The sequence below is a fragment of the Chaetodon auriga genome, chromosome 18 (assembly GCF_051107435.1).
Source record: "Chaetodon auriga isolate fChaAug3 chromosome 18, fChaAug3.hap1, whole genome shotgun sequence".
Taxonomy (NCBI): Eukaryota; Metazoa; Chordata; class Actinopteri; order Chaetodontiformes; family Chaetodontidae; genus Chaetodon; species Chaetodon auriga.
The window spans coordinates 17,674,358-17,699,240 of NC_135091.1; the positions used below are offsets into that span (position 1 = coordinate 17,674,358).

Consider the following 24,883-nt stretch of genomic DNA (forward strand, 5'->3'; position numbering starts at 1 on the left):
CTGGAGGGTTTTAGGACAGCTACCATCCAACATTAAGCCTGTCAAGTAAAAGAGGGTCACATGAATGACTGTGTAGCATTTGATTCCTTTTTCTGAATGCATGGTTTTATTTTCATCTTCTCATGCTGATAACAGAGGGAACACCAGATTCATTAATAAAGAGCATCAAAAGCAGTCACTTTCAGGCATTTGCCAATTGATGTGGAACATGTTTATGCTTAAGCACAAAAAGTGTCACGGTCTTCATGACAACAGGAAGCACATTTGATGTTTTGTCAACCCTTTGTAATTTCTTTTTAAAATTGAAAATCAATTAAAGGGTCCAGTGTGTAGAATTTAGTGGCATCTGGCAGCGAGTTGGCGGATTGCAACCAATTAAAAACTCCTGGCCTCATTCCTTCCCTTCCAAGTGTGTAGGGGAATTTACAATGGCCGCTACAAACTCATGACGTTCAGTTTGCTGAGGCCTACCACTCATGTTGTGAAAACAGTGAAATGCATTGTGTTGCTCTGGAGCGGTGTGTGAGGAAAAAAACCCTGATGATGTCATCACATGCAGAAATGAAGGCTCCTGCATTTATTGAGTCTGACCCATGCTGGGGACTGAAAATCAGGTTATCTCTGCCTCTGCTGCATCCATTCAGACCATTCTGTTTTAATGCATCTCTTGTGAGTCCCCCAGCATTTTGAAAGTGCAGTTCTAATTTGCATTAGAATCCCTTTAAACTCATTTTTATACAGTCTCTGCCCAATTCTAGAACTGCATGCACACTTACTGCATGTCTGACTGTTTTTTTTTTTTGTTAAAAAAAAACCTTACACTAGTTATATTTCAGTTTTCTCCTTTTACTTCACTACTATCACTACCAAGGCGACCTCTAATGGTACTTGACAATAACATCTTCAGAAGGCACACTATTGCAGATACATTGATATCATAATGTTATGTGCACCTACTGCTCTTGCAGGAATATAGCAGCGTTACAGTGACTTCATGTCTCCATGCAGCCAGCCTTATGTGACTTTTCTGCTGCAAGAAGGTGCACAGTACCATTTCATATGACAGGCTGTTATGTTAAGAGATTATTTAGGAATTATGTTCTGAAAAAGAAAGAAATACCAAGTGGATATCTTTAACAAACTGTGCAGCAGCCTGTTCCTTTTGGTCTGTTTGTCTGAACAGGCTCCTTACTGCCTCCCTGAGGAGGATATAATAAATAACCAAGTGAAATCATGAAGTGTTCTCCAGTGCGCTCACTCCTTCTCCACTGTGCCACTGACATCTCCAGCTTTGAGCCAGTGTCGCCAGCCTCTTAGTTTATATATATTTTTTCATTTAAGTCTATCATGAGTGAAACATTTTTGCTTTCTGTCCACGGAGCTTTTACAAAATTCAATAAAAGTGCACCCCGCCTTTGTTCGGATATCTTTTTAAATATTAACAAGTTGTCATGTCATCTCTGACTGGAAGAAGAGAGAGATTTCCTGCGTCGGTCGGAGGAACACACTGGGTAAGTCAGATTTATTCACCATGAAAACAACTGACTCACATTTGTAAAACACTGCTTTATCTTTATACACTTTCATACAAGAACGATATTGTTGCACTGCAAGAAAGAAAAAAAAAACAAAACATTTGGGTGTGGTTGCAGTTGTCCACGTCGATTGACATCTAATTTCCCACTGCCAAAGCCCACATCCATCCTTCTTATAATGGTTTGTTTCTCAGAGCGCAGAAGCGCAGCATCACTGTGAGCCCGTCCGCTTTTCTGCAAGTGTAATCGGGAAGGACTGCCAGCCCAAGGAGCGCCCCGCTCCTGAGGGTGCCGGTGGGACCAGAGGCAGCCCACTCCGGAATATGTGCCAGAGAGCAGACGCCGTCCCGTCATACAGGTCCCTTCCTGGGACGGTGGGAGACCGCATCAGGACCACTCTGTCCTCTGCTAGTGGGACCATATGTAGAAGCACCATGTCGGTGAATCCCGGCTTTGGAAGGTCTGACAGGAAAGTTGCGTGTTGTGAGAAGTGCTCAGCGACCCTTGTTGCTCTGAAGAAACAAGCGCTGAGCCTGGCTGTTCACCATCACTTCTCCTCCAAGGTCAGTAACCAGCGCGCTGTGATGCGGCAGGTCAGAGGATGCTGGGACATAAATGCACTTTAGATCAGGCTGATTCCCTTTAGGGATGACTGTAAACTAAATGAGGAAAAAAAATAAGGTTAAAGTAGTGTTTGGAGTCAAATGTTAAGACAAAAATATAGTCTGATTGAAGTAAACACATCTCAGGATTTCTCAGCATTTCCCCCCCTAATATTTAGACAGCCAGATAATAAAAATATATAGTGGTAGGACTGCATATTTTTATGCAACAACACTGATGGAATACTTAGATATAGGGTTTGATTTAACAAACCAAAATAGATTCATAAGGTTGCATAGTTATCCACCTCCACCCATATTTTCCATGAATATGAGCCGTGTGTAAGAATACAAGATTATCAATTTAGGGAATTAATCAGCAGCAATTTCGATCCATTAAGCAGCTAAAGACTTTTTTTTATTTATATAACAACAAAATAATTAAAACTGACTGATTTCACCATCTGAAATGTGAATATTTATTGTTTTTTAGTCTGTTTTGATCGTAAACTGAAAATCTTGGATTTTTGATCAGACAAGACAAGCAATGTGAATATATCAGCATGGACTCTGAGAAATGGTAATGCACAATTGTTTTCTTTTCATTTTGCAGACCAAAGCATTAACTGATTAATTGAGGGGGAAAAAATGATATAATCCCACACACACGCAGACTTTGTTCATAAAACTGCCACTTTAAACACATTTTCTGACTGTTTGTGCAAGTGCTGTATATTTATGTGTTTTAATGTGCGTGGGTCTTTACAGTGCTGCCTCTGGGAGGTCTGCACACCATCCATCTGCACATTTGTCACCACTAACATCCATCAAACACTCCCATCGACAAAGTAAACTCGTGCCATTCCTGCGCGAGTGGTTTCAAATGGGCATGAATATTTCATCTCCGACATCCATGTGTCATCTCCACAGCCCTCTCCACTGAGGGAAGACTATTTATTTTTGTCCTCTTAAGTGGGATGGGGCACAGCGAGCATCAGGTTTTTAGAGAGAGACCACAGGCCAGAGCAGTACATGGTGAGAGCAGGAGGGAGATGGTATCTTGTGGCTACAGACATGGTCAGAAGAAATCTGATAAGCCAGCAAGCTCCTGGCAAGTTTATTGATCCGAGCATGATTTCTCAAAAGCACCATGGCTCTGCAGTGTCATCTTTTGAGACAGGCTTGCAATCTTGCTAAGATGGAAAGTCTGACTACTACAGGACCTTTCTTCCTTTATGTCTGTCATCATTTCAGCTTGACAAATGCAAGCCATACAAACCTGAAACTGTAATGTTAAGTGGTAGAATTGGTTTATTTTGCCAATTTTTTTCTGTAGCATGAAAAAAATCAGGACGTGCTATTTGGAGAATATAAATTTAGTCCCTGATGTTTCAGCAGTTTTGGAGTTTTAATGATTTTGTTTTACATAATTATTGAGAGCTCCTATGATACTCCTCTGGGGGAATATGGGTCACTGGCAAAATGCTGGCAGCTTGCAGGATGGGTGGGACGGATGGGAAGGAGGAGGGAGGGAGTGTGTTGGATGTTGGTAGGTGTCAAGGGCAAATGGGATGTGAGACAAGAGTGTCTTTGTCTGGATGAAAACCAAAATGATGGTTTGATTTTCATTTTGTTAGATTTGACAGGCTGGGTTGATGCTGGGAACACAGATGCCAAAAAACCTTTCACATGATTGGGATTTAAACGTTTTCAAATGTCATGTTGTCAGAATTTTGTAAATTGAATTTGATTATTAGCCTCCATCTAGATAACAATTGTCTATTAAAATAACACAGTCTCATTAAATTATCCTGACATGACTGTGCAAAATGATAAGACTGAATGCCCAGCACTCATTCGCAGAAAACAAAGCCTTGTTCCATTGTTTGCATCATTTTACAGCAGTACTTTACCACCTGTATTGGAGCCAGGGAGCAATGTTTTATTCTATTCCTCAGCAGGGAACATGGAGATAAATAGCTCCTGTAACCATTGCTGCATGCTAACGTGTTCTTTATGAATTGGTGGTTAACAGCAGAGATTCATGACACTTTAATTTTATAGCAAAGGTGCAGTAACTAAGTTTTTTTGTTGCTTACTGCACTTTTTAAAATGACAGGGATGGTATTAATCAATACTGCTGACTCCATGATTACTTCGCTAAGTGCTAAAATTGCTTTCAGTGCCTTCCCACGACTCAATTTTCATATGCTCAGTGATCATTCATGTACTGTAGTTCTCAAGCCAGAAAGTAAATTAGCTTTGTTTTATGCCTTCATGAGAAGCTTGTGCTGAATCTGTGATCTTATTAGCTCAGTCTTTTTTGGGAAAATAGAGCTGAAATTCCAGGGAAGTACCTACTTCAAACACCTAACTGACAAGCTTATTTGCAACTGGTAAATGTAAATTTGTTTTTGCTGTTTCTTTGTAATTTTGCAGGACTCAAGTGATCTGTCTGCGTTTCTTCATGACAACCTTCGCGTCCATAGTCGGTCCATCAATGAGTCCAGGGACAGAGAGAGGGAGCAGGGCGAGTGTGGAGCTTGTGGTGTAAACTTGAACCAGCTCAAACAGGAGGCAGTCCACTTGGCTCTGAGCAGGGGTCAGTCATTAGCTAAGCCTCCCTTTGAACCCAGCTTTAGCACCGGTTCACTGCTGGGACAAAGTGGGACAAAGCATGGAGACAGAGCTCCGAGGGAAGCTGCCATGGCTGTCCATCAACCTTGCAGTCGCAGCCACAGTCCTCACAGCCCAAGAAGCCCGAGGACGCCTCAGAGGACCCCTCAAACCCTCAGGCGAAGGGGGCCCAAGCTCCCCAACCCCGATATGGACCGCTGGGTAGAGGAACAGCAGCAGCTGGTTGCTTCTAAATCTGTGTCCAGCACTGATGGTGTCAGCATCCACCCTCACCATCAGGTACCCCTAAAAGCCTCCTCCTACCACTAAATCACACATAACACATCCCCTGGTGTGCATTCCCATTTTAATGAGCTATATGGGTAAAGTACATCTTTACGGGTGCACGTGCCAGCAAAGCAGTGATTCATAGTGCCTAATCACAGCCTATTTAGATCCCATGGCTGAGGACGTTGTTTAAAAGTACTTTACTAATGGAATGGAATTGGGTCATGATTTACCCCTGTCATAAAAGCCATCCAGTCAAAAAGCACTTGTGATCAATAGGGGGATGGTCATATTTAACAGGGCGAATGGTGAAATATGCATTACTGTGATGGAAGCTACACCAGATTGAGCCAACCCTCCCCCGAGTCCCAAATGAAAAAGGTTATAAAGCGGTACAAGGTGAGTGAGAGTGTTTCGATGTTTTATACGATGTTGCTGGTTTTATACTTGCGATCGATACGAACAAAAGGCAGATATAAAAGTCCTTGCTTTGGCATACTACTTGTAGATATTGTGACCTGGTCGAACTCTCCCTGGAAAAGCAGTTGTCCAATTATATCTTAGCAACCTGTATTATGTTATACTACAATATCGTGCAGTAAGCTCTGTTCACGATAGCACATCCACTGACTGGGAGCTGGTCCTGGATGCTACCAGGTTTAGGCTAATATTAGCAACTCTGTCCTGCTCTTGATTGGATTTAGGGAAGTTTACCCTCCAACGTCTCAAGACAAAACTGTTATAGCCAATAGCATTACTTTCACCAAAACACATTTGTTAATGTTAGTCCTCATTTTAGAAGTTTTTCTTCTTGTAATGTTAAAAAAAACACCATAGACTAACTAACTCTACATTGTAAGAGATGAACAGCACATTTTCTTTATTTCTAATCAGCTTGAGCCTCATTATTTTAACATCATATCATGTATTTAGCCTTCACATGCATGTCTAAGACCATTTAACAGTATTCTTGTTTTAAAATGAGTCAACGAGTTTGAAACATCGAGCCAACCAAAGACTGCCTCGTCATCAAAATCACAGAGCTACCATAAGCTTAACTAGCTCGCTGATAAAATATGCTAAGGGAAGCCAGCAAAATCTACCGTGGCCTGCCTGGAATGAGAAGATGGCTTTTGTCTATTTCTGTCAAGGACCCAATGTTTAAAAAATGACTAAGTATTTCAAATAAAGCTGCCACTGTTATCATTATGTGGCCTGCGAGAACAGAACGCTTGACAGGCTTACTGACAGGGGTGGGGTGCAGCAAGTGGTCAATTTTGCTGATACAGTCTTGAGAGCAACATTGTAATTAACCCATTACTCTTAATCGACTTGTCTAATCAAATTTAACAATAACAATGAAACATCTTACTCAGATGAAGCTGTCCTGGGCTTTGCAAGACTGTATGAGAAATTAGCCGAGCGGGTCCAGTGTGAGAGCAGATCAATACAGGTTTATGTGTCTGAGGTGAAATAATATGAGAGGAGTGAAAGTGGAGGAGTGAGGAGAGAGGAGACAAAAAAGGAAGCGGAGGAAAAATGGATCGCAGAGGAAGAGAAAGGGAAATTGAGCGTTTGAGATGGGAGGCAGGAGAAAAGAGGGAGAGAAATGACAATTTAAAGAGATGGAGGGGAGGGCGGGAGAGGCGAGGAGAAAACAAGAGATAATAACGGACTATATGAAAGCAAATCCGGAGAGAAATCAGAGCAGAGGTAAAGAGAAAGTGGAGATAAAACAGGTTATGACAGAAGAAATGAGTCAAGAAGAGGACAAGAGGAGGGGTGGGGGAGTATCTACACATCATCCATATTACCTTTGGCTACATATATTAACTTAGCCCTGTCTTCAGTCTCCTCCCAGTCTCCTTCCAAACCATCATCTACTGCAGCCCTCCTATGGCACTAATTGGCAGTTTATGGTTGGACGTTATTAAAAGAAAAAACTGAGCTGACGTTGTTATCTTGCCCTAAAAAAGGCACTGATGACACTGATGAAACGTGGAGCCAGAGAGCGGCATGAGAGCACTGTAAAGACAACGATGCTGGCTGAGTGGCCTGCGGCGAGGCTCGCTCGCTGCATGTCGAGCATCTGAATGCTGAATAGGTCGTGTTGCGTTCACACAGCACAGATATGAATGAATGCAAAACACACAACCTGGAGCTACAGCTGTGTAAGTGTTGGAGTTGCTTGACCGAGGGTGTGTGTGTGTGTGTGTGTGTGTGCGTCTGAAGCAGTGACCGTGTGTTTACTGCACCTCTTCAACTCTGAGTCATGGTTTAAACTTAGACGGCAGTCACTAAAGCAGTCACTAACGGTTCCTCACACTCCACATGCAGCCAGCCAGACTCATAATATAACTAACGGCGTAAGTTTAACCCACTGTGCACTCAGCCTAGATGCCCTACTTAGCCAGACACACCCCTCACTTGTCCCCAGAGTAATTCCTGTCACAATAGCCCCTTTTGGAGTGGGTGCAGGAGTGCAATTATAATTTGGATTTTTATAATGAGCTTCATCTCCTAGCAGGCTGCAGATGATGCTTCACTGGGCCGTGGTGATGCCGGGATTGTACAGACGAGCTCAAAGATCCCTCACATATCCAGAGTGGTGACCATCGCCAACACTGCTGCTATGTCCCTTTTAGCCAGGTAAATATAGCTCTCAAAAGAGCACTTAAGTTTTATCTGCAGCATTTCTGTACTGGTTACACCATCAGTTTCAGTGGTATGACTCGCCGCATCCGTTCTTCCCCGTAGGGCAGCCGAGAAGCTCAACCTGACATCGAGGAAAAAGGGCCAGGCTTCTGATCCAGCACCCACTCATCTCTCCACCTGCTTCAGGGAGCTGATCCAGAAAAGCCCACCGCCCGTCCCCTCCTGCCTGCTCCAAGCTGCCACTAGAACCAAAGACTCGCCCAGTGTTGGCAAGGTAGACTACAGGGCTTCGAATTCCACTAGATTTACAGTAGATGCAGATTTTTGTGTTTTTCAGTGAACCACTTTTGGTTTGGGTGCAATTTGATAATAATTCCAACAGTTCTATGCGGTCACCCTGATTTTCATGAATACTGGATGAGTGATTAATTATAGAGCTAAATGTAAGCACTCATAAAGTTGTATTAATCAGTCAAAGTGGAGCAGTGTAATTACAGATCAATATTATTGTGAACATATTGCTAGTCAATATTTGCAATACTTAAACTTTGGTTGTCATAAACTAATTTGCAAACATCAACATTCATGCACAATGTAAACTACATGAAATCCTCACAACAATTTAAGGACAGATGAAAGTATCGTTACCACTCTTGTACTTGTATGCTTATGAATCTTAGCTTGGTATAAGAGAAAGCAGCATATAATTCAGTGTAGAACCATAATTTGTGGGTTTTACATGGTCTGTATATGGATTAACCAAATTAAATATAATGTGTTTATTTATTAGTGCTGGTAGGTGGATCAGTGCAGCTTGGGTTCAAAGTTCAACAAACGTCCATCAGTGCAGGACAGTTGCAAGACATAAGAAATACACCACATGCTCAATAATGGAAGAGGCACCCAACCTCATTTCCTCTATAATGTGCGTAAAGAGATAGACTGTACAGATGACATGCTTTATCTATTGAATTCTTTAAAGTACACACACACATTCAATATGCCAATATTTATTCAAACAGAAAATACACAAAATCCCTGTGTTACATGGGCCACTTTATATCTTAAGTATAAAGTATATACTACCATCTCTGCCCACAACCACCACCTTGGAAGTGTTTTTAGCACCCTTGTTGCAGAGTACAGAGATCACAGACTGTTTGGAGGAGATCCTATATCACCCCTTCTTTATGATACACTGTAATGTGGTGCTAATGTCTCCATCTTGTTCCTCCCCTCTCCTCCGCTCACCTCCTCTGGGAGAAACAGGGAAGATCAATATGGCTGGCTGCCCTCCCCTTGTCTCAGATAGATGGACTCTTGGGTTTAGTCTAGAGTTACAGATAACGGCTCAGATAGACGCCGCCAGCCACACCTGCCCGAGCACTCAGCTCTGTGTGCTTCTGCGTGCCAGATTATATATGTGTGTGAGAGAGGAGGAGGATTTTCTCCCATTGTAAATGGGTCTCTTGAATAATTTAACCCTCATAAATAGAGTTTGACACATGTTCAATAGGGTTAGGGAGCCACTTCTTGCATAAGGTATTAAAATTATGAGGAGGGCTGAGCAAACAAATCCCTCACAGTCACTGCGTGGCAGATGGAATATGGCTTTCAGGTGTTCACATTATCAATGATGTCATCATGGTGTAATGCAAGAAATCCGCATTCAACTGGGTGTCATGGCACACAGGGCTACTTGCAATCATGAAGACCTGAGTCTTGATTGGGAATAATTTCATTATCATCGGCTTAGAAACCTTAATAGCGCTCACTGTCTTTTGTGAGGTAAATGTCGCCTTGTCTTCCTGCAGACTAAGACCTATGAGCGCTGTTAAATGCTGTCAGAGTCAGAGTCTAACTTAATTTAAGACCTTAAAGCCTCTAAATCCTAAGGCTTCCTGCAGAGAACTGCATTAAGGAATTAATGCCTTGACATGTGGAAATATGGCAGGAGGTATGCATAGCCATGCAACTGTAAGTGCATGCATGGTTTCTGCACTAACTGGATCAACTGATGTTCTGCTGCAGCCTAAAGAAAACATGTTTTTTGACATTAAACAACGTGCTCCTCATTTTTGTATGTATAAAAATCAGATTTGAAGCAAAAGAGCAGATTGCCAGATGTGTTAAAGGGCACACATTTGCCTCACTGAAGTGATGTCAGTTGGAAACATTTGCAACAACAGCAAAGTACACCATCTTTAGCTCGCCATCGCACTGCTCAAACCTAATCCTTTTTGACATTTACTACTTTGTTCTGCCTAGGTTTCCCTTTTCCAGCCGAGGTTTCTTGCAACCCACGTTGCATAAAATAGTATCTTAGCCTCCCATGGCTAAGCAGCATGGGCTCAGAGATAAAGTCTGACTATTACTTCCCTCTCTCACAGCTACATTTGATGTCAGGCTCCTGAGTTAAAAAAAAAAAAAAAAAAAACTTGTACGGTAAACATAAAGTCTGGAACCACTTTTCAAAAGCAATGTATAAATAGAAGCAAAAAAATGTGCTGCAAGTGGCAAAATAACAGGCAGCTTTACGCAAATTATTTGAAGATTTCATGGCATGCATACAGTCAGAGTACAGAGTTTTCTCTATACAGTGTTCTCAGATTCCACACAATGCAATACAGATTCTCTAATGTCGAAAACTTTGAACCCTACTGTTTTGAAACTCTTTTTTTTCTCATGGGTTTCTGTTTACTGCTGGTGTTAAGTTTCAGAAGTTAAACTTACATGTCTGCCATTCAGAGGCTTCCTCTGAAATCACTGTCAAAGCAGAGCACATACACACTCCATGCATGCAAATGAATGCTATTGTCTTCTCAAGGTGTCTCAAAGTTGTTAAAAAGGTTTAACCTGCATATATGCATGCAGTATACACACAGGGGTAAGTGAAACAATGCTAATTTAACCCTTGTATATGGCATAATCTCTCAACCTGTAGCTACCAACTAGTTAGTTTAGCTGGGTCCACTTTTATTGTAGTTGAAAGATGATAGCAGGACAGAATTGGCCTAGTTAGACCGGACAGTGTCAGCCTATTTTTACTACATGGCAGCGTTTATAATGAGCACAATGCCTTATAGCATTTAAGAGTCGGTTCACCGAAATTACAAAATCATATTTTCTACCTTACCTCTATTATCTACCCATGCAGACATGTTTGGTTTTACTTGTTCATATTAGTGGGTATGCAACAGTCATTTTCAACATGCTTCCATCTCCTTTGTGCACAGGTCAAAGTCGTGCTGAGGGTGTGCCCAACACTGACGGAGGGCCAAGGCCAACCACCTGTTCTCCGCATCGACCCGTCCAAGAAAAGAGTCACCATAATAGAACCAATCAGCAAAAGCAAACCCCACACGACGATGACGCTCGACGGGGACGGCAGAAAACTTTTGAAGACCTTTAACGTTGACGCTGCCTACCCTCAAGAGTCAAGCCAGGTTGGGTTCTTCATCCTGATCACTGCTCAACATAATTCACATACGGTTTTAGCTGTTTCTATTTGTGCTTCCTTAACACTGATCTCTCTTGGTAGAGTTGTTTTAACTGACAGATTCTCAAGTGTTTCATGAATATTTTCCCCTCTGTACACGACACAGCACGGTTGGTTTGCTCTCTCTGTCTGATGACCTGAAAACTGATAGGGCCTGGATAGCCACCACAATTATATAGTCCATCAATTATATTCAACGTCCTCCAAGCTCTCCTTACAGTCTCAGAGCCCAAGGGAATCTCCAGAATCAGTATGCATCCCTCCTCTTGTTTCATTGGATGTACTTTTTCAGATGAATCATAAGATGCTTGCCGTCCTTTGTTCTCTCTGACCAGGCTGAGGTGTGTGCAGGCGTCTTGGCTGATGTCATCCGCTGTGTGCTCAGCGGCAGCGATGGATGTGTTCTTGGTTTGGGATGTAGTGATGTGGGTGAGTAATCGGTCACTGTGAGAGGCCATGGGTTAAAATCTTAAGATGAGAGTGGGACGCTTTTATCTGTGCTCAGAGGCCATCCACCCCCCCCCTCCTCCTGCTGCTCTGTCCCATTCCTGCGATCATTCATTGTTTCTCTTTCACTTAAACCACCATCCCTATTTTCTCTCTCTGCCCTCTATTCAATCCAAATACACATTTACTCCTTGTTCTTTTGCTTTCACTCCTGTTCTATTTGTATTTCTGTCTTGGTTTTTTCCACAGTTTTGACTGCAAAGTGTTGTCATTTCAACTCTTTCCTTCTCAGTCATTCATCTTTCACCTGTTACTTTGTGAATAAAAGCCTATTCATCAATTATACAACACATATGCTTTTTTAAAAGCTTCCCACTCCCTGACAGACACGTCAGCATACTGCACAAAAAGACACACATATTTTATTTTATTTTGCTGAAGCACTGAGCTCAGGGGGGACTGTAAACAAAATGGACTGTAATACATTGCTATTAGAGAGATGGAACCCTGCACTTAGGGTTGGTGAAGAGGTTTAATAGATTTGTCGTGTGCGCACATGCACGCACATGCACGCACACACACACACACACACACACACACACACACACACACACACACACACAGGGGAAGGACAGGGTCTCCTTGGAGCTGCTTTTTCACATGACGCCATTCTCCGTAAATCTGATTGAATTAGCCGGCCGATACAAACTACATGTGGCCCACAGCCAGGGCATATCAATCTCCTCCATAGTGAACTATTCTCTCTGAATAACGGCGGGCAGCTTGGCCTTTAATTGGAGTAAACCAATTCTCCTGTCCTCATTCAATTAGAGTTTGGAGAAGACAAGAGAGGATAAAACAGGCCCATAACTCAAAACTAATGTGGGGCAAAAGTGCATTTGAAGATACCGTTTGGCTCCGGTCCATAAGAAAATCAGAAAATGTTTGTGGGTTGTGTTGCTCCATCTTTATTTGTGCCTTTTTGGGAGTTTATGTATTATGTCTTGTGGTTTGTGCAAGCTAGTGCACTAGCAGCTTCTCAAAGTGTATATTGTATGTGCTGACGGGGTGCCCATGTGTTTAAAGGCTAGCATGTGCATGTATATGTTTGTGTGTGTCTGTAGCATGCATACATTTGTGTGCTCTGTTGTCTCCCTCAGGATCCTGGTCCAGCATGGTGGGGAGTGGTGAGAGCGTCCAGAAGCTCGGGCTGATTCCCTGTGCCATCTCCTGGCTATACAGTGCCATCGAGCGGCGGAGGGAGAAGACCTGGACCGATCTGACTGTCTCAGTGTCTGCTATAGAGCTCTGCTGTGGAGAGGAGGACACACTGAGGGATCTACTGGGGGAAGTTGTCCCCTCATTAGGCAGTGTACAGGACAGCCCAAAAGCCCATATTAGACTCCAAGAGGACCCCATCTATGGGATTCAGGTAGAAGGAAAAGTACTTTTTATTAGGAAAAAGGGGCTTGTTAAATGAACTGCTACTTCTGCTGTGTCTCTCCCAGTCTGTCTGCTTCTCTGTCCAAGTGCAAGCACAGGGGTTCACTGATCTAAATCTGTTGGTGTATTCTTTTAAAGAAGATAATTAGCCTTAAAACCAAATAAAATGACTAGAAATTAGAGTGATTGTTAAAAATATGATTATATACAGTCTAATTAATCTTGGGAAACATAAAAAACTGTTCCAAATCTGGAAACCAGAGAGCCAAGTCGAAATATTTTGCTGCTGACAAGTGGCAATTTCTTGGCTCTGCTTCTCTGGCAATGCATCAAAGATTCAATTTGAGAATTCACATTCAAATAAATGTTATTTTACACTTGTTTTAATGACTGAGAACCAGAAAATGAACCCATAATCCTTTAGAAACTCCTTTTTCATTGTTCACAAAGCAAATGTATTTCTCTTCAGTGGGAGGTGCCAGTGATATTACAGATACTGTTCTACAATTATTGTTTGGGATCCCTCCAAGTTAGACTATAGGCATTGTTCCCTAGATATTGTAGGATTAATGTTAATGTTTATCCAATAGTCAATTTGGATAATGATCGACACTGTATGTGAGGAGATTATACTGGTAGGGAATGAAACCTATTAGACTGCATAAAAGATTGCATCTGATTGCAATTTGATTATGTGGCTTTCTCCTCCCTCGCACTGCTGTTTGTCAATTCCAAGCCAGCACCTCACAGCACATTTCTCTCAGTTTCTACATTGAATACAAGGAAAATTAAACCTACCTATTGACAAATAATATGACAGCAAACACTAGAATTCTCTCTGAAAGTGCAAACCGCTGACAAGGCTAAACAATTCTCTACATTTGTTATTTTAATAATCTGGCATCCACATCTGAATCAAAAAACATACAGTGATAGACAATAGTGGGATACATGTGGCAGACTGACAAAAAATCAAATGGTAGATGGTTTTCATTGAAGTAGTTTAGGTGCAGAGTGTCTCCACATGGCATTTTATGACTCTCTTCTCCACTCCCTGCAGCTACGTAACCACAACCGAGTGAAGGCCCCCACTGCTGAGCGGGCGGCTTCCCTCCTGGACGCAGCCATTGCAGCACGTCGGCACAGTGACTTTGTTACGTACCTGTCCCACACCTCCATAATGTTCTTCACTCTCCATGTCCAGCCCCCTCGCACAGAAAGCAGCACCATTGGCAAAGGTTGGAATGAATTATTCAATTACCAGGGCAGTTGTGCAGTGGGTGTTTCCCCATGAATTATTTTCCACAGCTAACCCTAAATTCACTGCTGAGTTAATGCAATTTAATATACAGTACATCTTATAATTCTTGTGTCCTTTATTTGCATACTTGGAAACATGCTAAGTTTTTTGCATTTGCAATCTCCTCTGCTCTCTGATCTCTATCCATAGGTTCACGTGGCCCCACTAAGTTGACCATGATAGATGTGTGTAGTGGTATCAGGGGTATGAGCAAAAATAAACCTCCGTATTCTGAACTGGGCCCTGTTGTCTTGTCTCTACTAAGTGGACATAAAAACATCCCCAACAAGTAAGAATGCAATTCTAAAAAAATTAAAAGTTATGGTGAAAACATTTTGATTCTTACCCATTTTATCCTGGCTAAAAAAATCATTTAGTTAATGTCTGCACATTTACTCCATCTTTGTATAGGGGCAGCAAGTTGACTATGCTCCTTCGAGAGTCCTTGGGCCATGTTAATTGCCATACCACAGTGATCACTGAGGTTGCTGATTCGCTGGCATACCTTCAAGAGACCTTATCCACCATCCAGCTGGTTTCTCGCATCCGCAGGACACAGAAGAGGACAAAGGTACTGTACATACCCTTTAACGTCTTTCTTCCAACCACCTTTTAATGGCATCATAGCACTGGTGCCCTTTTTGTTATGGAACTGAGAATACTAGAATTTAATTTGTTTAAAACTTATTGTACATACTACCCATGTGATTGTTTCCAAAGGACCCCAATGATTTATTTGTTGATTTATGTTTTGGATAATCCTGTTCTAGAACTAACTCCACAATTTATCTTCATCCAACAGCAGTCCACCTCATGTTCTCCATCTGGGAGGAGCTTGACAAAAGAATATGAGAGAGGGCCTCAGTCTTTGTCCCTGCGGGCATTTCACTCCACTGATGAGGTAGATGTTGACGTCCCTTGTTTCCGTTTGCGTGGTGAACTGGATGAGCGCTCCAGTAGTGACCAGTCCTGTGACACAGTCATTCAGCTAGACTCGGATGGGTTGGTCCAGTCCAGATCAACCTCAAGACTGGCACAGCCTGAATTTGTGCCCATCATACCCTCTTTGCATCCTAACAAGGCTGACATGGATGACCCGGAGTTTACAGCTCTGCTCCAAGAGCTTCTGAGGATTCCTCAGCTGCATGGAGACAAAAAGAATGAGGAAACTATTCAAGGGAATAATGAAGTGCTGAAGGCAGACATGAAGGAGACAGGAAGGGACTGTCTTAAATGTGACACATTTGCTGAACTTCAAGAGCGCTTGGGCTGTATCGATGGAAGTGAGACGACAATGGATTTGCTCAAATCTTCTTCAAAAGGGCCGTCTGTTAATAATGTCACAACCAAAACACAACCCCAGAAAGAAACAGGGAAACAGACAGACACTGAATCATCAGAAACACCACAGACATTGAATCAGGGGTTAGGCTGCAGTCAGACATCTGTTGGAGAGAAGCAAACAGATGGTTCCTTCCCTGGAGACAGTTTTCAGAGAGAGGATTCGGGTTTGTATGATTGTGAGGAGTGCAGTGCAACCAGTTCCAGCGAGGAACTGCTGAATCAAACTCTCAATCTTAACAAGACCTGTCGCTCTGAGCTGCCCAAAAATGGGACAGATGATAAGCTCTCTTCTCAGGACTTTGGTGTGGATGCTCAGGGCATGGCCATCACAAGTTCCCCTGCACTTCAGCCTACAGGTAAGCATGAGAGATCTGAAGCTGCTTATTGGTTCAAACCAGACAGAAGGACCTCACCAGTTGGCAAGAGCTCTCCTATATCTCCTTCCTCTTCCTGCTCATCTTCACACTCTGTGGCTACCAGTGTTATACTTGGAGATGTCTTACCTAAACGCCCCACAGTGGACATTAAGGAAATGAAGGCCACTATCACAGTGACTGTTCAACAGCCACTAGACCTAAAAGGTCAAGATGAACTTGTCTTCTCTATGGTGGAGGAGGTGACCATCAGTGGAGAAATGAATAGCGGGAGGACAGGTGGAAACATTATTTGTATCAGAGATGCTGCCCAATCACAGGCATGTGTTCAGGGCTCTGCCAGCTCTCAACCAATCAGGATAATCAGCAATGTCAGCGAAGAATCTGTAGCTTCAGGTTCTTCTAATACAAACAAAAGCTCTGTAGTTCAATCTGCAGCTACAGAGGCCAACACTGAAAAGCCCCAGTGTCAGTTCAGAAGGGAAAAGAGGTTCTTACCTTCATTTATAAATCCCATGCTGATTAATACAGGTATGGATTGTGAAATGGATGGTGCAAAAGAAAAAGAAAATCCCCTGGACACTTTTACAGTCAAGTCACAGTCTGAGCTCAGAGAGAGTAATGTCAAATGTCCAGAAGATAGGAAGGCCCTTGAGAAGAGGAGTGGGGCTTTTGCTTCAGAGACACGTGCCAAAAAGTCTGACAAAGTATGTGACTCACCTTTTAGCCAAACATCTTGTGTACCAATGACTTTGGAAGATTCAGCTTTCTGCGATGAGACTGCAGGAGACAAAATGTGTGGAAAGAGACCAAGAAATACAGACAAGAGCCACCCTAGAGACAGGGAGCATGTTTATTCCACTAACACCCCAAGGAGTTCAGAAGGGGAAGAAATCTGTTCCAGACGTGTTGGGAATGCCCCTAAGAGAATTGGTGTTTCACCTGGTTGCCAAGATACCTTCCCTGCTTTCTTGAAAACAGGTAGTTTGCCTAGAGGCTGGCAAAATGCCAGCCACCAGGACAGCTACCATGGCGGTTACATGGCAGACAACCACAGAGACCCAAGGGGGGTGACATCATCCACCCCATGTAGCCCAGGGGTAACTCTGGAGAGGAGGCAGGGCAGACAGCACTCCGCAGCAAACCACAGCCACCATGTCTCCTCTCCTCGGAAATATGGAATAGAGTACAAACAGCATACTAGTAGTGCTCCCAGAAAAGGTGTTGAATCTTTGTTTGAGACATCAAGTCTAAGAATGAATCATATGAGTGGGAAATTGAAGTCACCCATTGAGAACAGCAGCAAGCTTTTCAGTGCCAAACTGGAGCAGTTGGCTACCAGGACTAATTCCCTTGGTAGGACCCCAAGGGACCACCCAACTCTGGATAGAGACAATAGTAACACCTCTGTGAGTTCTAAGGCAAGCTCCAAGGGAAGCATTGAAGGGGTTTGTAAGGAAGGTTACAGCGGACATAATGAGGGAGACTGTACCTTACCAAAGGCGAGCAGGAGCCCCAGGAAAAATCCTCGGATTGATAAGAGTCATCACTTCTTTGCCTCTGAAGACCCTGTCACTCAGTCTGCTAGGCATACCCATTCCAAGCTCTCTGCTGTGGGGAAACTTAAGATGGCTAGCCCCAAAGTCCGTCGACTGTCTGCCCCCAGCATCAAGAACCTCAGTCTACCCCACAAAGGCCTGAAGCAGTCCATCAACCGTAGCGCCAGTCTTTCCCCAGACAGTAAAACTGTTAGCTTTGAGCGGACATCCTCCTTTCTCTCCTCTTCCCCTCCACGGTCTTTTCACTCCATCAGTCGGACTCCAAGCCAGAGTTCCACATGCTCATCCACAAAATCTGCCATCCAGGGGTTCGTTAATGGCCGGATCTCAGACCTCCTTAAGGAAAGGGCCTCCAGCCCCACTTCAGGAGGACCAGACCAAATGACCACAGTTCCTTCACCATACAGCTGGGTGACTGCTCCCCGCATGCCTGATCACATGAGTGGGCACGCGAGTGATACCACCAGTGTGTTGAGTGGAGATTTGCCACCAGCTATGGGAAAGACATCCCTGCATTTCTCTAACAGGAACAGTATGGTGAGCAGTGGCTATGACAGCATGGTGAGGGACAGCGAAGCCACAGGCAGCAGCACCTCAAACAGAGATTCTGTCAGCGACAGGAGCGGCTCTCTCCTCAGTGTGTCTCGCAGCAGTCGATCATCTCGGAGGAGAGGCAATACAGGTAAAATACCTGGAAAAAAGGGCCTTTTATGAACTGAACTGGATGACTTTGTCTTCTGGAAAGATCACAACCTAATCCAAGTTCCAAGTGTGTTGTTGATGTTAGGTATTAGTTTTCTAAATGTGGTCTCAAGAAAGTCTGTAGTTAGCATGCATGATGAGCATCTTAATGATAACCTGCAATGACCATTTTAGCTTGAGTCATCGATTTTCCTTCTCTTAGAGCATCCACTTGTTTCTCTTAATTTCAGCACAGTATCAGCATCAATGTTTTACTTTGTCATTCTTTTGATTATTGTTGCCTGGCAATGCAGCTAAGGGCATTGACTTTCACAATATGATGTTTTTGTCTGCTGTGATCCAGTGGTGTGCTGGCACCTTCACACCAATCCAATTAAATGCAATAGTAAAATTGTCAGATTGAAGTGGATATGTTAAAGATTACAGAAATTTCAACCCATTCCTGTAAAACTTTCAGTGGAAGTAAATCACTTTCAAAGTTTACGTTTATATTGGACATAAATAAATATGGCATTCAGACAATTCCCAAACTATAAACAATACATTTTTTATGAATAATAGTTGCACCACCAGATTTTTTTGGTTTGTAATCTGACAACATATTAATGTGACATTAATTGGAGATGACACACATCTGGAGAGTGCTGTCTGACCTAGTTTCCTTATTAGCATTAAAAGTCTAATTGTGTAGGAGATCACATTATTAATACATGAACCCAGTGACAGCACTTACTAATGGCAGCATGCATACAGAAAATGAAGAGTGCTGGCTGATACAGTAAATTATAAAGATTGCTGTGTGTGCATACTATCAGTACTTGCTGATCGATATACACCGAGAATCTCTAATCGCAAGAGGTCCTGAGCTCATTCATGAGCATATTAATTTTAAGTCCCCAAACATAATTTACTACCAATCAAATTTTGTCTGTTCTTGTCTGTAGTCAATCCAGAAGGAGTTACAGAAATTGTGTCTCCTGTCTTGACTTTTATGAATAATATGGGTGCCCTGGCAAGCTGCATTTGCCCTCAGGCAAACTTTCTCAGCTCATTATAAGAGCACATGGCCCGAGCCTTGAATGCCTCTTCGTGACACAACCCATCATTTATCATAGAAATTTACTCAGAGAAAGGAGAGTTGCTTTTATTGTAGAATGTTAGCAGACAATACTAATGTAGCGGCTCAGCGTTAGCCACCTTGTAGATCCATGAGCACCATGTGCAGGCTTATTCATTTTTTAAATATGAGCTCAGAACAAAACAGCATAATCTTAGTCTGTGTTGCTGAATTTTAATTCCATGTACTGTACATCGATTGTGAGAGTAAATTGGTATTGGTATAAATAAAGTTTTTAAATGAAGTGGCAGCAAGCAGTGTCTTTGTGTCAGTATGGGCAATCTACTAACACTAAACTTAAAATCAACAAGATCAAAAGTAAACTAAAGTGCAGTGCTACCTTAAATACAGTTTGAATAGGTGCCTTTACAAATTAAGACTAACTCAGTTTCACCATGTATGTGTACAAGAAAGCTTCAGGAGGAGGAGAAGAGAAAGACTGTTGAGACACAGCATGTCACCGTACTTTCTGCCTCACCCTGCTGTAGGTGCTCACCAGCGTCGTCTTTCCCATGATACACCTCTGTCCCTGAGACGCTCAGCTAGCGGTCTGCGGTCTCGTTGGGTGGATCGGGGAATCCCGGAGGCCTACGAGATCAAGGTCTATGAGATCGACAATGTGCAGAGGATGCAGAAAAGAGCAGGTGCTGGCAAACAGGTGCTGGGTTTATTTTGATTTTTTTTAAGAGGTTTAAAGGCACTATGTAAAATATGACCTTTATCAACCTCTATTAGCAACCAGCGGGAATAGCAGCATTGATCGAATGTATCTCCACCCAAAGGTACAGCTGGTTCCATTTTGGACTCCATCAGCAAAATACCTAACAAATGTTAACCAATCAATTATCAAAACCTTTTATCTGTCCGTGCACTTTTTCATTAGCAAAGAGCAATGTAGAAAACATTTGAATAACTTCACATCTTCAGCAGTCACTGAACTGAACACTTGATAAATGTCACAGACTGTCATGAAACATTTGGCTGGTACACAAAGTTAAGTGAGATTCAGGTATTTTTCATCCTGGGTCTTATTCTCATCATTGTGGCCATGTTGACTGTGGGTCAGCTGTGAAAACTGGGTGTAAAAGTTACTAGACGACACCTTTTATTTCAGCGCTTCAGACACAATCAATCAACATTTCAGATTTTCTGCTACTCATTTCATTTTCAGGTTGTAGCTACAGATTGTCAACATGAAGCTACCAAAAAAAAAAGATTTTAGTTTTCATTTTAGTTTGCAAATGCTGAAAGCCAAACCTATTTTCGTTCGAAATGGAAGTCATAAAGATTCACATTCAACCCTACTTAGCAACAGTGCAGCTAAATGAATAAAAAACCAACTAATCAATAATGCTCATGTCATCTCTAAAACATCTATGTTTGACCAAAATGTGAATGGCTAAAAACGTCATCTTACTCGGCTGTTTCAAGTGTTCCACAGCCTGTAAATGGACGAGGTAATGCATTGCTTTGCTTTAAAAAAAAAAATCACAAAAGCACAGCTTGTGTAGTGGCCTTAAGGGAGGAGATCGAGAGTCTGTCTGCTTTGATCATTTGGGAGAAATCTGGGCGGGGAAGTGAATGGCACAGTGCCCTTGAGGGAGGCATAACTGGCTGTTGTGGGCAGCAGCCAGTTTTCATGTGTGAAATCACAGTGGAAGCAGCATGAAAACCAGCACGCTCAGTGAACTGACCCTGAGCAAGCAAAGGTTAAAGAGACAATTCCACCTTGCATTCACAGTTGAACAGAAAATACAGCACATGTGGTGACGTAATGTCCCCATGACGAGAGGTCTGGCCTCATGAGGCTGTTCCCCGCCTCCACCAGTCTCAGGCACGGCAACTTTGATACAATTTTAATGACCACATGGGGGGAATTTGGGTCAATGCGGCAGCACAGGACAAAGAACACTGGAGGTGAAATAAACAGAATATGTTGCTGATAAAAGATAACAGAAGAGGGAGAGGAAGTAGCACACAGTGAGGAAAATTTGATTTGAATCGCTTCACATTTCCAGGTTTTCTTCTGTTTCCAGTTATAATGTGCATGTACTGACCTTTGAAACCGCCCCTTATGTGTAATAAGGTTAGTATGATCACAGAGTAATTCTATTTAGTAGCCTACAGGCCTGTCTTGTCTCACTCCCCAGAGGTGTCTTCCCTGCCCTAACATGGTGTTTATGATGTGGTGTGTGTGTGGAGAGAGAGAGAGTGGGGAGGCCCTGTTGTTCATCCAGCCTCTATGTGTGTGTGTGTGTGTGTGTGTGTGTGTCAGTGGAGGATTCAGCCAAGCACTGTGTTGCAGCCAATACATCATGTTATTATTTTTCATAAGATCAATAGTAGCAGAAGTGAAGTTTTAAATATATACCACCTTTTTCATAAACCATTATGTGCTGTATGACTGTAAATAATAGCAGTGAAATGTGTGTGTGTGTGTGTGTGTGTGTGTGTGTGTGTGTGTGTTTGTGTTTTCAGGGGTCGGCATGCTTCAGTGCCAAGCTGAAGTTTTTGGAGCACCGTCAGGAGAGGATCTCCCAGGTCCGAGCCAAATACAACAACCTGAGGAGAGAGCTGGAGCAGGCCAAACACAACCTCATGCTGGAGCCCGCCAAGTGGAACCAAGAGTGTCAGTCAAATGTTTCCCTCTCTGAAGAAATAAGCATGCAAATAAGACTTTTGTGCTTTTGAAAATTACAGTTAATACATATAGACTTATAGACTATCAATTAGAGCCTAATGATTATCATGAATGTTTTATTTTATCAGTTAATTCATTAATAGTTTTATCTCTATGATGGGGGGAAAAATAATATCACTTTTTCTTAGGGTCCATGGACGCATCAAATAATTTATTTTGTCTGACCAACAGTCCAAAAATGACTGAAAGGATAAATAGAATATCAAAACAGTTGGCAATTAATTCTTTGTCAGTTGACTGATTGATTCAGTGATTAGTCCCTTCAGTTAAGGATCAAATAATGAGCTTGCAGTATGACAACATTTCAACAGGGGGCAGCATCCTGCTATTAGAGGGAAAGTCATCCAGTCCTCATTACCACCTTTAATAGTACCCTTAGCACTATTTGTAATTATCTTTTTTTTTACTTTGCACATAAGGTACATGGTGCAGAGTCCAAATTGCAACCTTAAAAAAACAAGCCTTGTACTATGGGAGTGTCTTGAAATGGCAATAATTGGGTGGGTTTGTGTTAAACCTGCAAACATGTTGTGACTTTGAAATGAAGTAATCTGAGGATTCTGTGAAGTATTTGTCACTGGTGTTGATCAAAGGTCGGGGCATCAAATGGGGGCGAAAATGAGTTAGCATGCTTAACCTCATGAACTGCTTTCATGTCACCTCGCTGTCCTTCTCCAGTCGACGTGTGGCAGACCTTCGAGGTGGACTCCCTGGAGCATCTGGAGGCCCTTGAAGTGGTGACGGCTCGGCTGGAGGACAGGCTCAACCTCTGCAAGGCCAACGTCATGATGGTCACCTGCTTCGACGCCGCCATCAGGAGACGGCAGAAAAAGCGACGGCGAAAAGCACCCGAGCAGAGACCCTTGAAGGGAATCTGAGCTGGATTCTAGTGGGGACTGACACATGGTTTAATGAGGGTAACGGGGGCGGGCATCTATCTCACACATTATATTCTCAGCTACAGCATTACCTCCTTTGACTGAACAGGTGCCACAGGTTGGAGTCTTGTACCGGAATATCTTTCCTGCCTTCACATGGAGGTGGCAGAGCTACAGTCCTACAGCTTCTTCAGACACCTACAAAGGGCTGATACTTGTTACAATGCAATTTGTAGCCATTCTTTCAGACACATTTTAGGATTTCAATGGGCTCTTTTTCAGTTATCCACACGTTCTCTATTTGTCCTTTAAAGAACGTTAAACACATTTTTTTGTTTATGCTTTTGTTGAGCATTGTACAGTATGTTTAAAGCAAGCAGTTCAGCTCCGTGCAGCATCTAATGCTAACAAGACATTTAAGTGTAGCTAAGGGACACATGTTGTAACCTTTCCTCTCCAAGCAAAGAAACATTCAGATCATCAAACTTTTGCGTTAAGGTCATGAGAGTGCAGTGAATCTGCATTGTTGCTTCCATAGAAAGGCTTCCGGGCTTCCATTCACACATAGACAGTACACCTGGTATTAGATATAACTACCATAGATAGTTAACATTTGTGCAGGGTAGCTGAGTCATCACTTCTGATATTTGTTTATGGTCTGATTTCACTCTTTGAAACAACTTCTGGAAGATTTGATCTCTTTCTAACATGCATCTTTCGCTCATGGACAACTGATGAAGTAGTCACTTGGCTGTTATTTAGATAAGATTTCACCACACACACACACACACACACACACACACACACACACACACACACACACACACACACACACTCATTGTACTGTGATGATTTTTTTATAGCTTCTTATATGTTGAAATAACTCCTGATTTGAAGAGTGTTAAAAAGGAAATATGTCATTTTGTATATAAAATTTGGTGCTGAATACAATGAAGAAAATACATTTGTTTATTTCAAATCTTGTACTAATGTAAAAAATAAATCCAATAACTAACAGGATGCCGGGTTGAGGACTGAAGGGTGAGCTTTAACAGGAACACAGCTGTGGATTTTCTACTGGGTTCAGAAGACGGGCGGCCAGTGATCAATACGCTGGCTGCTAAATCACATTAGTAAATGATGGGTAGGAGAATAAAAAAATGTGGATTCTACTCTCAGTGTAATGGAGGAGTAATTACATTAAAGGAATAACGTCAGTGTGTCTGAAAAGCTTCGTGACTCTGAAGTCATTGAGACAATAAGAGAGGATGGACTGACGCACAGTAATCAATGTACAATGCAAGGTTTTCGACCTGGATCAATGCATTTAAACATGCAGGGATGACACACACACACACACATACTGGATGTCTGTATTGTGAATTGTATTAATCAGCATGTCGTACCTCACTGTGAATAAATGACCTCCACTCTCAGATATTTTCTGTGTGTAGACATTGGAAAACGTGCATCCTTTGAATTACAATGATTAAAGTCGTTATGCACTTCCTGCTCATGCTGTAAGCAGTGATCAGTGTGTGTGTGTGTGTGTGTGTGTGTGTGTGTGTGTGTGTGTGTGTGTGTGTGCAAAGAGAGAGATGCAGGAGATGCTGTGATCCAATGTAGTCTGACAACAACAGGATGAGTTTTCATGCTGTCCAGCCAGTGAAAAAAGCAATGAGAGCAAGCAGAGCTGAGCCCTGAAGCGGCCCAATTACGAAGTCAGACTCATTCCAGGAGAGCAAGAAAAAACGCCACAACACACACACACACACACACACAAGCACACAAGCACACATGTACACACACACACGCTTCCTTCC

At 42.6% G+C, this 24,883-nt stretch overlaps 1 protein-coding gene across 4 annotated transcripts; it reads left to right on the forward strand.

The window, feature by feature from the left end:
• Positions 1–1,267: 1,267 nt before the first annotated feature.
• On the forward strand, positions 1,268–24,524 carry kif26bb (kinesin family member 26Bb). 4 transcript variants are annotated; one of them, XM_076757043.1, is made up of 15 exons: positions 1,268–1,511; positions 1,730–2,098; positions 4,577–5,053; positions 7,566–7,690; positions 7,799–7,970; positions 10,933–11,142; positions 11,531–11,624; positions 12,803–13,074; positions 14,146–14,323; positions 14,536–14,674; positions 14,797–14,956; positions 15,188–18,344; positions 19,970–20,139; positions 21,960–22,110; positions 22,861–24,524. In XM_076757043.1, the coding sequence occupies exons 1-15, from the start codon at positions 1,452–1,454 to the stop codon at positions 23,058–23,060; spliced, it is 5,934 nt and encodes a 1,977-aa protein (XP_076613158.1). In that variant the 5' UTR covers positions 1,268–1,451; the 3' UTR covers positions 23,061–24,524. The 4 variants fall into 4 exon arrangements, with proteins under 4 accessions (XP_076613158.1, XP_076613159.1, XP_076613160.1 ...); XM_076757044.1 differs by having other exon boundaries at positions 7,569–7,690; XM_076757045.1 differs by having other exon boundaries at positions 19,970–20,125; positions 22,861–23,043.
• Positions 24,525–24,883: the final 359 nt, after the last annotated feature.